Consider the following 14,928-nt stretch of genomic DNA (forward strand, 5'->3'; position numbering starts at 1 on the left):
ATTTTAGTGACATCTGACAGTTGCATAGTCTTCCCAAAAGTTGATTAGTTTATTTAACAATTATGGTAGATTCTGTAGTAGGCACTAGGAATACATTGAAGTATAAAATGTAATCCCTGTCCTTGAGCTTCTTACACTAGTGTTAGTACTTTGTGAACAAATGTATTCTATGCTAGACAAGTGCTATAATGGAAGTACTGCATAAAATCCTTTGGGAACTCAGAAAAGAACAACTAATTCTGTCCACGGCTGTTAGAATAGGCTTTTGAAAGATGGTGTCCTTCAGCCAGGCCTTGAAAAACTAGTAAGAATTTGCCTATTGGACAAAGAATGGATGAAGGGTATTTCAGGAAAAGGGAAGAACAGATAGCAAAGATTAGAACTGGAGGAATAGGATGTTTACTTGAAAGAGATGGCTTATGAGGAGGCTGGAATAGAGAATGTGGGAAAGAATAGAGTGACTGGAAATGAGGCCATAAAAGTGAAATGGAGTCACATTGTGAAAGAGATTGAATGGCAGTTTGGTTTGGTTTGGTAATTGAGAATATGGACTTTGGAAAAAGACCTTAGTTTAGAACCTGGCTATGCCACCCAAAACTTTGATGGTAAGATCAGATTCTTAACTTCCTTATATTTGCTTTTTATCTCTAAAAGAAGAACTAACTATACAGGTCTTATAAAGTTGTTAAGGATTAAAACTAGTATGATTTTACCACATGGTAGGCACCAACTAATAGTTGTGGTTATGATTATCATAAGAACTTTGAATTTTATCCTACAGTCAATAGGGAGCTACTAAAGACTTTTAAGCAGAAATGTATGCTTGAGAAAGGGAACTGTTAGCAGGGATTGGAGTAGGGAGATTGAGTGGTGGTGGAGAAGGGGATTAACTTGTTCATTAGTAGGTACAGTCATCACACTTGGCAATAACGCTGTAGGGAATGAAAGAGAGTCTCACAGATGACACCCAGCTTTTCAACTGAGCAATTGGATGGATGGTGAGGCCCCATTTTCTGAGGTAAGAAACTCAGAAAAGGAACATATTTGTGGAGGAATAAGAGGAAGTTAGTTTTGGATCCAGTGAGTTTGAGGTACCTGTAGGGCACCTATTTGGAGATGTTAGGCATTCGAATATATGATTTTGGAATTAAAGAGAGACCTCTGGGCTAGAGATCTAGATTTGAGAGTGATAACCCTGAAGCTTGGTGTTTGAATCTAGAAAAATGGATGACAATACCCAGAGGGAGATTTGAGAGTGAGGTGAGAAGGCGAAACAGATTCCTGAAGACATGCAGTGTGAAGGTTAACATTGAGTAAGGGGAGGAATTAATTAGCAAAGGAGCTTGTGGAATTGTCAGAGAATCTGATGAGAGCAGAAAATGCAGTATAATGACATCAAGATAGAGTTTAAGAAGGATGATATCAACAGTTTGGAATACTGTTGAGGGATCAAACCAGATAGGATTTAAAATGAACATTAGATTTAGTGACAGAGATTGGTTACCTTTACTAGAGAAGTTTAGTGAAGCAGAAGTCAGTTTAGGGTTTTGTAGGAATAGGTGAGAGGTAAAGAAATGGGATAGTGTTGGGGCGCTTGTGTGGCTCAAACAGCTGACTCTTGGTTTCGGCTCAGGTCATGATCTCACAGTTCTGTGGGTTCAAGCTCCACATTAGGCTCTGTGCTGACAATGTGAAGCCTGCTTGGGATTCTCTCTCTCCCTTTCTTTCTATTCCTCCCCTGTTCACACTGTGTCTGTCTTTCTCAAAAAATAAATAAACTTTAAAAAAAGAAAGAAAGAAATGGACATAGTGTTGGTAATTCTTTAGTTTAGCAGTGAGAGGAAGAAGAGACATTCAAGGGAATAGTTAGAAAAGAACTTCTGGTTCAGTGTGTGTGTGTGTGTGTGTGTGTGTGTGTGTGTGTGTTTGAGATTGAAGAGATTTGAATAGGTTTAAATCTTGATAGGAGGAAACCATTGGAGAGGGGAGAGGATAGTTGATACTATAGTGCCTAGAGATCCAGAGGATAGATAAAAGAGTTTAAGAGTGGGGAGGCAGGAGGCAAGGTAAAATAGTGGGTATACAGGTAAGTGGTTTTTGATAATGGTACCAGGAAATTGAGGGAGTACTCATCTGAAACAGGAAGCAAGGTCTTACATTGAGTGTAGGTGAGCTCAGGGATTTGAGAAGAGGGAGAAACATTTGAAAGAGTTGTACAGAATGGGAAAGTAAGTTCACTAGGGAAACAGTAAGATTGCTTCCCATTTGAGGTTAAAAACCATGAATTCAATAGCCTTAATAATATTGTTTTATAATTTTATTCAGTATTGTTCATAGAGTCATAGAGGAGATTGAATTGGTTTTATCTGAAATTGGTATTTACTAGGCAGATACAACAAAAAGAAAAGGGACAAGAGAATTTAGAGTATTGGGAGACAGTAATTGAAATGAGAAACCATGGATTCTAAGCTGAGTAGGATGAGATATGAAGAAAGGGGGCGGCTGATGGAAAGGGAGAAAGTGGTCTGGAGATCTCAGTGTGGTGGAACAACAGGTGTGATGGGAGTAATCAAGGGTGGGTGTCACCTGGGAGAATAGAATGTTGTAGTTAGGGTGGGATGTCAGAATCATTTCATAGGTGGAATAGTTTGGGACATGGTCTAGGTCCATTGTAAGACCAGCTAAGTAGATGGCTGAAGTGGAGTAGAGAAAATCTTGCACTAAAGCATCAGGGTGAGGCAGGGGTCCTTCCTTTGAGTGTTGAACATAGAATAGTGGAGAGGAAAGCTCTTAAGTCAAGTGCTAAAGTCTTCACTTTATATCCTGGATGTAGAGAAGATGATTATCATATGGATGAATATAAGATGGTACACCTAATATCCTTGGGCCTCAGCAGAACAGGGATTTCTACAAAGACACAGAGGAGGAACAGCTGAGAAATAGTGAGGAACAAAGATGATACCAGGTCAACATTCTAATCCTGATTAGGTGTGGGAAGACAAGCTGGTCCCTCTTGAGAGGACCGAAGGGAGTGTTGGGAGTTCCAGATAGCACATTGCAAGGGCTTGGAAGAATAGGAGTAGGTATAAGCAACTGAAATACGGAGGGAAAGGAAGCACTATTTATGAGAGGGACAGTGGAGTATGGGAGGAGCTTACATCTTTGATGGTGACTGGGGAAATAGGAATGTGAGGTATTAATGGATATGATTCTGGCATGGAGGAAGGGGCATCATGGTTTAGTCATGGCTTACAGGGAGGCCAAGTGTGATATGTCATCTTTAGAATGGACAGCAGCAGTTGTGAGGAGCAGCAACTCAGCAGCTTGGTCCAGTGTTGGGAAAGGAAGTTATAATGGATGACACCACATGTGGCGGGGAAGATGAACAGGGGTGGCTGCTGACCTCCCATTTCTGCCTTTCTTTACTGGGAGGCTCAGCTCATCATGGCATCCTGATTTGGCTGATATTTAGCTCTGTGGGTTTTTGTAGCTGATCTGGTACTGACTCACATGTAGACACACGTTTGTAACCTGTAGCTTTGGTGCTTGAATACTCTTGACTAAAAGAAGGAATATTAGGGAAGGGACAGGTATGTGAAAACTGTAGATTGAGGTGCATCATAGGAGGGTAGTGTGCACAAATACAGACTTGGGAGTCATCTGCATACAGGACTGAAGGAGCCATAGTATGTAGATTGAAAAAAGGAAAAGGGCAAAGGATTGAACTGTGGGAAATACCCAGGAGAAAAATGGTCCAAGTAAGGTGATTGAGATAATGTATATAAAAACACGTTCATGTGTAAAACAATTAAAATGCTTAATAACTTACAGAGTCTTTTATTATATCTCAAAAAATGAGTCCTAGTTTCAGGTGACCTTTTAAGCATTAAAGTTTTTTTTTTTTTTTCTTAAATGTTTATTTTTTTTGAGAGAGAGAGAGAGAGCGAGCACGAGCAGGGGAGGGGCAGAGAGAGATGGAGAGAGAGAATCCCAAGCAAGCTCTGTGGAGTCAGCACAGAGCCAATGTGGGGCTCAAACTTAGGAACCGTGAGTCATGACCTGAGCTAAAATCAAGAGACAGATGATTAACCGACTGAGCAACCCAGGTGCCCCCAATAGAGCTTTTTATGATGAGAGTCTTCCTGCATTCTATTATGTGTATCTCTTTCCTTAAAGTAGACTGAGTATATTAACCTTTAGTTGATGACTCAGGATAGTTATGATACTTATCATTATTGAATTTTAACTCCTACATTTTTCAATTTCTTGAATGTAAAGAACTTGGCAACTTTATGCTGTATGGACCCAATTGCCACACACTTGGAATTCTAGATCTGCTTATTATGTTCTGTATCATTCCCCCTCCATCCCTGCCATTGTCAGCTGTCACTTCTTATATCTAGTATTTTTAGAAACTAGATGATTGAGAATTGTTTTGAAATAAAAATCAATGAGTTTAAAGTATGAACCCGTGAGAAGTTCTCTTTGTTTTATAAGTTTTAGTGTATGGATCTTAGGCCATTTGTTTTGCCTGTTAACAAGAAACTTTGGCTTATTGTTGACTTGCTTACTGAATTCTATGTAGATATCAAATAGTTGAAACGTTATACTATATAGATGGACAAAATACACTAAAGGACCTAGAGTAGAGGAGGCATATGAGTGAGGTGGAAATTTTTTTTCTCTCTAGATCATTAAAAGCTATTCTTTCTCTGGTTCTGTTCAACCTTTTCTAGCCCTACTTCTACAGTCCTGCGTTGCCTCTTCCTCACTGAATCTAAGTAGGCTCGCTTAGCAGCCAGATTCTCTACCACCATCAGCTATTGTGTTTTCTAACTATGCTCCATACTTTACTTCCTCTCATAGTTCTCCTTTCCTCTTCTACCTGGTTAAATTCTTCTTATTGTTTAATACACAACTCATATGGCCCTATCCTCAGGCAGGTATAATCCTTACTTCCTATATTTCCCAAAGCATTTTATGCATAACATCCTTGACACAATTTAAGAAGTTACTTTGGGGCTCCTGGGTGGCTCAGTTGGTTAAGCGTCTGACTTTGGCTCAGGTCATCATCTTGTGGTTTGTGTGTTTGAGCTGAGCCCCACATCAGGCTCTGTGCTGACAGCTTGGAGCCTGGGGCCTGCTTCAGAATCTGTGTTTCCCTCTGTTTCTGCCCCTCCCCCACTCTCACTCTGTCTCTCTCTCTCTCTGTCTTGAAAATAAAATAAAAATAAACATTAAAAAAAAGTTACTTTACTTGTGTTCCCCTTTTCTGGGTCTACCTGATAGAATTGACCAATAAGCTAAGTTTTTCCTAAATTTTAATATACATCAGAATCTCTTGGATTTAAAAAAATTGGATGTCCCAGAAAGTTTGATTCAGTAGATTTGGGGTTGAGCCTGGGAATCTGCTTCTCACCCCCCACCCCAAAACAAGTACATTAGTTACTTCTGATAAGGGTTGTCCAGGGACCCACTAATGAATAAATTCCTTCAGGGCACGGACTGTGATTTACCCACTTTTGTATTTTCAGGACCTGTCATGTAGATGGAGCTAACTAAATGTTTCTAAAATGAATAGTTTATTGGAGAAGGCCTTCTAGCATATATAGTGTTTGAGTTGAGACTCAAGTTCTTGGCGGAGCCTTAAGAGAGCTTTAAAAGGTGTAAGAAATAGCATAAGACAGCATTTCTCAAGTTGTTTTCAAAACACCACTTCTGGGACCTACCAGGTGGAAAAAGTCTTTGGTGGGCAGATACTTTTGGAAAATGCTGCCTATTGCACCCTTCACCTTCTGAAAGCACACTAGCATATTCAGGCTTTTTAGAAGTTCAGCAAAGAAAACCTTTTAACCCTGGATACTTACAACTTTTTCATTAAGTGTTCCATTACCCTCTCTTTAAAAAAAAAAAAAAAGTTTATTTATTTTGAGAGAGAGAGTGCACACAAGAGCAAGATGGGGAAGGGCAGAGAGAAAGTCCCAAGCTGGCTCCATGCTGTCAACACAGGGCATGCTGGGCTCATTCTCATGACCACGAGATCATGACCTGAGCCGAGATCAAGAGTTGAACGCTTAACTGACTGAACCACCCAGGCACCCCATCCCTTACCCTCTTTTAATGATAATGCCTTTTCATATCCTGCAGAACTAATGTTCTGAGGTATTCTTTTTGGGAACTGTTCACATAAGCAAAAGCAGAGCCTTAAGAATTGTCAGTTTATACAGGGTGATGATCTATCCTTAGCTAGACTATTCTGGAAAATAATGAGAGATAAGGGGAATTGGGGAGTGTTGAGGGAAAGACATTTTTTTATAGTAGACTGTAGATTTTTATCTTTTATAATTGCTCTAAATTGTCATGATCAGTTGTAAGTACTGAAATGCTTTTCAGTAGTGAGGAGTAACTTATAGGTTTGAGGATGGAAGGCTTGGATTCAGGTAGTGACTAATGAAATACAAAAGAAGATAATTGAGTGCAAGACATAGATGAAAGATCTGTAGGATCTGTAACTACCTCTGGAAGAAAGGTCTGTACGTTTTAATTCAAAGTTCTAAGTGGCTTGCATACTTATGGACTATGTATTTAGACTACCAACTGAGAAAAACACATTGTATCATTGACAGTTGAAAAGATGCATAAGAGTAGGCAACATAGTTCCTATAAGTTTGTAAAATTTGATTTTGTTTAATTTATTGTTTGTATTTTGTAATTTCTTCTAGCAGGATAAAATATAGAAATACAGAAATCATTAACTTAAATTGAAATCACAGACAAAATTATGTCAAAAGTTTTTCCTGAAAAAATTGTATTCTCTTTTTAAAATTTTTTTTTTCAACGTTTATTTATTTTTGGGACAGAGAGAGACAAAGCATGAACGGGGGAGGGGCAGAGAGAGAGGGAGACACAGAATCGGAAACAGGCTCCAGGCTCTGAGCCATCAGCCCAGAGCCTGACACGGGGCTCGAACTCACGGACCGCGAGATCGTGACCTGGCTGAAGTCGGACGCTTAACCGACTGTGCCACCCAGGCGCCCCTGGATTCTCTTTTTTAAAGAACTGGGGAGTTGCAGAACATGTGGTCAACCCTGTGTGATTCAGTTTGAGGGGCTTATCAGAAACTTAGTGCTGGCAAAGCTAGACACATCTTTATATTATAATGCATTTAATTTAGACAATGGGGAAATTCTTTGATAGTATATATTATCAAGCAGGTATATTAGGCCTTGAGAGTCCTAGAATATTTATACTCACTGTAAAATAGAAAACCTACTTTTTTCACTCATTTATACTAGAGGGCTTAAAATAATTATCAAGGAGACATTCTTATAAGGTTAAAAAAATTTTTTTAATAAATGAATTCCCATAAAACATTTTGCAGGGCTCCCTTGGTAATGTTTGTGTCCGGTGAGCAGAGTTAGTTTGGAGAGTTAAGACTGCCACTGAACCTATTTCTTAAAAAGTAAGGCAGAACAGTTGGATGACAGAAATGAATATCAGAAGGCCAGGTAAAAGCAGAGAAATCTTTCAGAAAGGGCCTTAATACTTCTTCCTTTTTATTGTCTTTTCAGACAAATGACCATGGAAACAATTGAATCTCAGCAGGATGGAAGTGTAACAGATTCTGTGGCAGAGAGAGAATCTGCTGATATGCAGACCCAGACTGGTCAAAATTCAATCCCTACCTTAGCTCAGGTAAATTTAATGTAAGCAGTAGGCAGGCACTGATGAAAGTTAAACTATATGGAAATAAGAAGTATGTGCAGATTCTATTTTCTTGAAGTTGACCTTAAGTTTCCTCTGTTCCCTGGTTATCAGCCATTCTTGCTGATTTGATTTCAAAGAGAAGATATGTATTTTAATTACTTTTGCCTTGTAACAGACACTTTGCCGTGCTCCCTCCACCACCACCACTTATGCAAAAGGAAAAACAAAAACCTGTCCATGATATGTAATCCTCAAGTTACTGTTTGAGAAGGTTGGTAATTCCAAGTTGGTATAGTCTTATATTCTCGGGTAGAAATACTGCAGAAATCTTCCCATTTGCCTGGTATATATTTGCTTTGATCTTTACTTTCTTTTTAGCTAGATCTTTGAATTGGTCTCATTTAGAGACTACCAGTATGAGTTAGTGCCTGGTTTTCAGCTCCTAAAATTTATTTCTGAGATATGTATAAAAATATGTAGTAAAAACAAACACATTTATTTAGCTCATCAAATATTTATTGAGTACCTACAGTGTGTAGGTATTTTGCTAGATGCATGGGGAGGTGTAGTTTCTGGCCTTAAATATCTCATGGTTTAGTGGGGAAGACAGGTGTTTGAATGATAATTCCAATAGTGTAAGAAGTGCCATAAAACTTTATGTAAGGCTGACAGAGGAGAGGGAGCAGCTGCTAACTGGGAGTACTTTGCGGAGGATTCTTACTTTTGAGCTAGATGTAAAGGGTTTGATGTAGGAGTCTGCCATGCGGACAAGGATAGGGAAGCATATGGTAGGCCAGGAAAGAGTGTGTGCAGAGGCACAAAGCCAGAGAGTACATGGTGTCAGGGAACTACAGGTGTAGAAGCTAATTGGAGCCCAGCATCAGGGCTGGGATGCTGAGTTGGTGAAGGTATGCAGAGGTCATGTACATTTGAGAGTGTAGAGTATCCTGGATTCTAAATATTCTTGAAATATTTCCATGTTCACTATGTTTAGAACACTAGTAGCTGTGTGGACTATGTGGAGGTTGGATTGGAAGTCAGCCAACGGGTAGAGAGGACACCATTTATGTGGAATCATGGTATTATGGGATATGGTGGAGTGGTGAGATTTTCATAGGATCTTGAAGGGAGGATAGAAAGGACCCAGATGGCTGACTGGAGGTCCAGGGGGAACACCAGGTACTTCCTGGGTTGTTTCAGGCCAGACTGGTTCTTGTGAGGTCCTTCATCCCCAGGACAGGACCCCAAGCACCCAGCCTGCTTTTCCTTCCTCCTTCAAACTTCTAACACCCACTCACCCCCTGGGGGTTTTCTCACAAGTGTTCTGTGGAACTGCATCTCCCTGGCAACACCCCCTCTTTGTTACCCTGACACAGGCATGCAGACCTTTTGCTATTTAAAAGGGGGGGCAGCCTTTTTCTTATTAACAAAATGTATGTTCATTGTAGAGAATTAACAAAATATGTATTATTATAAAGAAGAAAATAAAAACTGTCCATAATCTTGAAATCCAGAAATTTAATCATTGTTAACATTTTGGTATATATCTTTTAGTCTTATGATCCGTGTAAATAGAATACAGTACACATATATATTTTCATAAATTTGTGATCCTCTAGAGCTTTTATCACTATGATTCCTGATCTGTAATTCCGCCCTTCTTTGCTGAAGCAGTATTTGAAAGCAAATCTTCCTTTCGCCTCCACCGCCCTCCTCTTAGGTACTGGCTCACTTACCCTCACAGAGCCTCCCCCTCCCTCTTGTGGGCCTGCACAGTCAAAACAATAGCTCTCCATTGTCTAAAACTGATAATTTGCAATTCTGAGGACCTTCAGCCTGGGTGACACCCAGCTCTGTGAGCGTCAGTTCAGAAGTTAGTAAAGAGTTCAAGTAATATGAAGTCTAAAAAATAACCTTGAATTTATGAGGTCTTAGAATTAAATAAGAGTCCAGCGAACAGAAACTAGATTTTAGTAGATTAGAAAATGAATAAGAGGTAGAGGAGGTAGAAATTGGGAGTATAGATTCTTCACAAAATTTTTCTGTGTAATTATAGAGAAAGATGGATCTGTGAGACAAAGGAATGAGAACAGGGGTATGAGAAAGTTAGAACAGGGGTATGGGAAAGTTGAGTGTTTTAAGGAAAATGGAAAGAGAGAGACACATGTGAGAAGGCTGAATCAGACCTAGGAAAAGCCTGTGGCTTACATTTATAATGCTTGCTTTTTTAACTGTCTCAACTAATCAAATGTTGGTATTTATTAAATCTGAATAGCAAGTACATGAACTTGCTCTAGTATTTTATTTTCTATGTGTCTTAAAGATTGGATCAAAAAATAAACTATGGTTTTTATCTTACACACATTAAGCATGTTGAGAGATTAAGATAACCCTTGTGTCGAATCAGTGATTACTTTGGTTAACTAAGAGTTATTCTCTGTGCCATGCATGGATCATGATTTTTTGAAGAATTAGGACACAGTTCTTAGTAGTCAAAATTTTCTAAACATGATTACCAATTTATATTCTTGTGATGCCTGAAGCTGTTCATTTATGAGGTATTCATTATTATGCAATACTATATAAGTATTAGGAAATCAGGTTGAACTCTTTTTTAAACCTATAATGCATACTAAAAGTGACTACTCTTCTGAATAATTCCTGATGTCAATGTATACTTGCCACCTGTTTCATTTTTTTTCAGATTAGAGGACTATTTTGTATAGAGAGGAATTTGTAACATTTAATTTCATTTTTACATGGTCAAATTACCATTAACTAGTATAGGAACAAAAAGACCAAAAGATTTGATCAGTTTGATCCTTTGCATCTGATCATTTGTTAGTAGTAGTTTTGAGTACCCTGGCTTTTCCAAAGCTTCTGCTAATCAAGGGTACTCCAAAAACCAAATCAAGGGTACTCCAAAAACCATCACATTCATGAAGATCTGACAGCTTGAGCTTGCTCTGTGCCCTCAGGCCTCTGTGTGTACAAAGGGAGGCTAGAGTTTTAAGTTTCCAGTTTTTCTGTTTTATAACTTCCCAGATATAAGTGGAGTCTTTTCCTTCTGTGTGTCTTCAAAAGTATATAGAAGTCACAGTGGTGATAATGTCAAAGAGCTGGAAAGCAGGAGTTTCCATAAACAGACCCTGGGGTGGCAAATCCTGGAGGTTAAATTGTGAGTTGGCTTTCTTCTTGCCTGAGTTATTTTTCATGTTGATTTATTTTTAATTGAAGCTGCTTTCTTCTTCGTTAAGTGTATGTGTTGCCATGTAAGACTAGATTCCATTCCCCTCTCCCCTTGGAAAAACTCTTGGTAATAAATTGGAGAGTTTATTTCATTTTACTTTATTATTATTTTTAAAATTTTTATTTATTTATTTAGAGAGAGAGAGCGCGCAAGAGAGAGCACACACGTGCAGGGGAGGGGCAGAGGAAGAGAGGATCTGAAACAGGCTCTGCACTGTCAGCTCAGATCCCTACTTGTCTTGAACTCACGAACCGTGAGATCATGACCTGAGCTGGAGTCGGACACCTAACCCAGCTGGGCCACCTAGGCATCCCTGGAGAGTTTATTTTAGATAACCAAACCAGGAAAAAGTCCTGTCCAAAAGCCAAAATGGTGAAAAGCAAAATTACTATATATGTGTATATACACATATGTGTATGTGTGTGTGTGTGCACGCGTGTGTGTGCATAAGTATATACATATGTATATATTACTGTATATACAATTAGTTTTAAAATAGTCGCACATCCTCTGGAAATAATACAATCTTTAAATGGATAATGGGAAGTTAAACTTTCTTTTATAATGTAAGATTTCAAACATATACAAGACTAGAACAATGCTACTATAAATTTATATGTATGTATATATAAACAGTTACTAAGATTTTATAGTCTCATCTATCTTCTTTTTTTGTTGAAGTATTTTAAGCAACTCTGCAAATTTCAGACATCATGTCATTTTACTCCTACTTCTGAGTATACAACTTATAAAAGATTATGGACTTTTTTTACTGTAACAAATGTCACAGTCATACCTAATAAAATCAAGCATAATTCCTTGACATAATATGTACTTCTTATTCACATTTCCCATTTATCTCACAAATGTGTACTCTACTCTGAAAGCAAGATTGAGGACACCCTGAACTTTACTTGTTGTAAGCCTCTTGAGGATTGTTAATGCCACCATGAAGATGTGGGTAGGTGAGGTAATAATCCACATGGAGCCACTGGAAAGGATGTGCTTTAAAACTGGCTTTCTGGAGCCTCATTCCTTAGAGCGGCTGATGAAGTCTGTGGGCCTGAGTTTGGCACCTCTTCTCTGAAATACCTCTTCTTTATAAATGACCAGTTCTCAAGCTTTCAGCAAAGATGAAAGGAGCAGAATCACAGGAGTCATGGAGCTCGAAGCTCTGGAGATAATCAGGGTCATTATATTGCCTCAAGAGAATTTGTTCCAATATAAATTTAATCTTTCCTTTGGACCTGTGTATTTTTAGAAACAAGGAGACTATAGGCAGCAGAGAAAACCACTAGGGACTGTTCAAGGATTATATGCTCTGCTGATCTCCTTTCTTATCCTGTCTGTTTTAAATGCAAACAGTATTTAAAGAAGCACCTCAGAATAAAGCAGGCCCAGGGGCATCTGGGTGGCTCAGTCAGTTAGCAGTTAAGCGTCCACTTTGGCTCAGGTCATGATCTTGCAGTTCGTGAGCGCTGACAGGTCAGAGCCTGGAGCCTGCTTCAAATTCTGTGTTTCCCTCTCTCTCGGCCCATCCCCTGCTCGTGCTCTGTCTCTCTCTCAAAAGATAAACATTAAAAAAAAAATTTTTTTTTTTAAAAAGAAGAAGAAAGCAGGCCTGGCATGCAGCGAGGGGTTGAAGCAGGAATGATTTAACAAAAGACACATTTTAATGTATGAGTTTTATGTTTTCTGTTTCAATCTGGTGGACAATTACGATGACATTTCTCATTGCTTTGGCTAGCTGTGCCAAAAATCCACCTTCTTGGCCCTAAGTAGGACCAGGAAGGATGTGTTTGGCTATCACAAAATGAGACAAAATAAAAGCAACATTTGCTCTTGATAATGGGTCAGCAGCTTCCTATTTGTATGCTAATGATCGGCTGCATTGTGTTTAGTTTATTTAGTATATTTACTGTTAGCTAACTAAATCTAGTTTAAGCTTAGTGTTTAGTTGAATCTTGGTTTTCCAACTTCAACTTACTAATTCCGTTACTTGAGGGATTCTTCCTGAAGGAGAAAAATATTCCTCTCAAGATTTTGAGGTAAAAATTTTCATTTCAGTATTAATTTTCTATTGCTCCTTATTTTTATGTATTCCTTCTTCTGGCTCTTTTTCATTGCCTTAATTTAATTGTTTATGTAATGTTTTATTCACTTAGAATGATCTCAAAAATGAACAAAAGTTGGAGGAAAAAGTAAAACTGAATTTTTTTCAGTAAATGTGAAATCTGCATTGTATGATATTCTTTAGTCAACTAATTCAAGAAAATACAGTTTTGAAATATAACTCATTCATGAAGGTAATTCAAGGTTTGAGGGACATAAGTGAGAGTAATTTGTGAACTTGTTCAGTTTGAACAAGAATGTTATTTTTCTATATCTGTACTCATATTTTGTAATTTTGTATATAATAGCTAAGTACATTTCTTTAAACGTTAGTTTTTAGTTGTAGGATGCACTCTACATTTGCATCTTAGTGATAAAACTTTGAATAAAATTTGATGTTTAAAGGTGCTTTAAGCAGGTTTAAAGCAATCAGAGGCAAATTGCAGAAAAAGATTTAGTTTTTATACTTATTATAATCAGAAAGAAATACATACAAATTAGTTTTAGTGCTGGAGAGATTGTTAAAGATTTTCCCTCATTTGTAATGATTTTCTATGAGGTTTGGATACCTTTTGTTTCATGTTCCAAGTTCTCAGCTTTAGTAAAACATGTGGTTTGTCACTAGCAGTAATGGAAAAAGAACCGAGTGTAAACATAGTTATTCTTTTTACCCTTTTCTCTGTGATTGTTTTCTAGTAAAAGAGTAGGCTCAGGGAATGGTTTATAGGTAAGCTGACGTTTAAGAGGTACAGACTTTCAGATTTGCCAGATGAAAATGTTCTGAATGAATGTTTCACGACAGTGTCAATATAACTTACTGCTGAATTATAAACTTAAGATGGTTAAATGGTAAATTTTATTCTAACTTTATGACAATAATGAAAAAAACAACAAAAAGTAGACATTGAAATTTGAAAAAAGGGAATGTTAATTTTTGTGGTTTCTTTGAATAAGATTCAGAGGTTATTTAGTTTGATTTTAATTTTTAACGTTGCTACGACCTTTGTAAACTCCAAACTGTTAAAGGAATTAGATTTGTTAAAAGAACTACAAAACACAGAGGCTTTTGGAAATTTTCACTTCATTGATTAATTGTGATGGCAGCTTAATAGTGCTCTTCAGAAATGTGAGTTTTATAAGCCTGACAGCTAAATCTCTCATGGTTCTCCAAAATGGCATTGGAGAGAAAAGCCTGCTTATGGTAGTGAATGTATTAAGTAGACACAATATCAAATGAAGATGAAGCAAACAGAAATAGTTCAGGAAAAAAAACTTACCTTTAAATAGGTATGTTCTATACAGCAGTAGACCTCTACTTTGGCAGATAATACCTTTAAAAAAAAATAATAATGGGTATATATTTGATAATCAGATATGTTAATACACTGATAGGTATTGCTAGTGTAAGTTGGTCTCCCAGGTCCTTAGAACTTTCTAGTTTTACCTTTTTTAAAGACTTGTTTACTACTTTGCACTTGGTGTAAGGAAAAAGAACTCTCATGAATACATATATGCACAGTTTGAATTAAATGTAGCTGTTTACTTAAAAGTAGTGAAGTATTTTTCGTACTATTTTGTAACACTAAAGACACAAAATTATTTTCTTAATGTTTATATATAGTTTTAAGTTAATACTTAAGACTGAATTCTTTGATCTTCATTTCTTAAAAACATAAGAATACTAATTTCATAGATTAAGGTAAAGGAGATGTGGTGTGTGAAGTGCAAGTACAGTGCTTGGCACCTGTTTGCTTTTATCATTACACCAACCTGCCTCAGATGGTTAGAGTGGTAGCAGTTAGGCCAGTGGTTGCCATTAGGCTTTAAGACGAAGTGGCTTATACTGGTTTAAAAATACA

At 37.7% G+C, this 14,928-nt stretch overlaps 1 protein-coding gene across 15 annotated transcripts in view; it reads left to right on the forward strand.

Moving 5' to 3' along the window:
- CREM (cAMP responsive element modulator) overlaps window positions 1–14,928 on the forward strand; it is a 72,004-nt gene that overhangs the window by 12,321 nt on the left and 44,755 nt on the right. For all 15 annotated transcript variants that reach the window (XM_047067272.1, XM_047067264.1, XM_047067278.1 and 12 more), the window contains exon 3: window positions 7,572–7,695. In XM_047067272.1, the coding sequence (XP_046923228.1) occupies window positions 7,572–7,695 (124 nt within the window). The remainder of the gene's footprint in view (window positions 1–7,571; window positions 7,696–14,928) is intronic.

The sequence above is a fragment of the Lynx rufus genome, unplaced genomic scaffold (assembly GCF_022079265.1).
Source record: "Lynx rufus isolate CCGP_SWC_20201006 ecotype Redwood Valley unplaced genomic scaffold, mLynRuf1.p SCAF_7, whole genome shotgun sequence".
In the NCBI taxonomy this organism is placed as follows: Eukaryota; Metazoa; Chordata; class Mammalia; order Carnivora; family Felidae; genus Lynx; species Lynx rufus.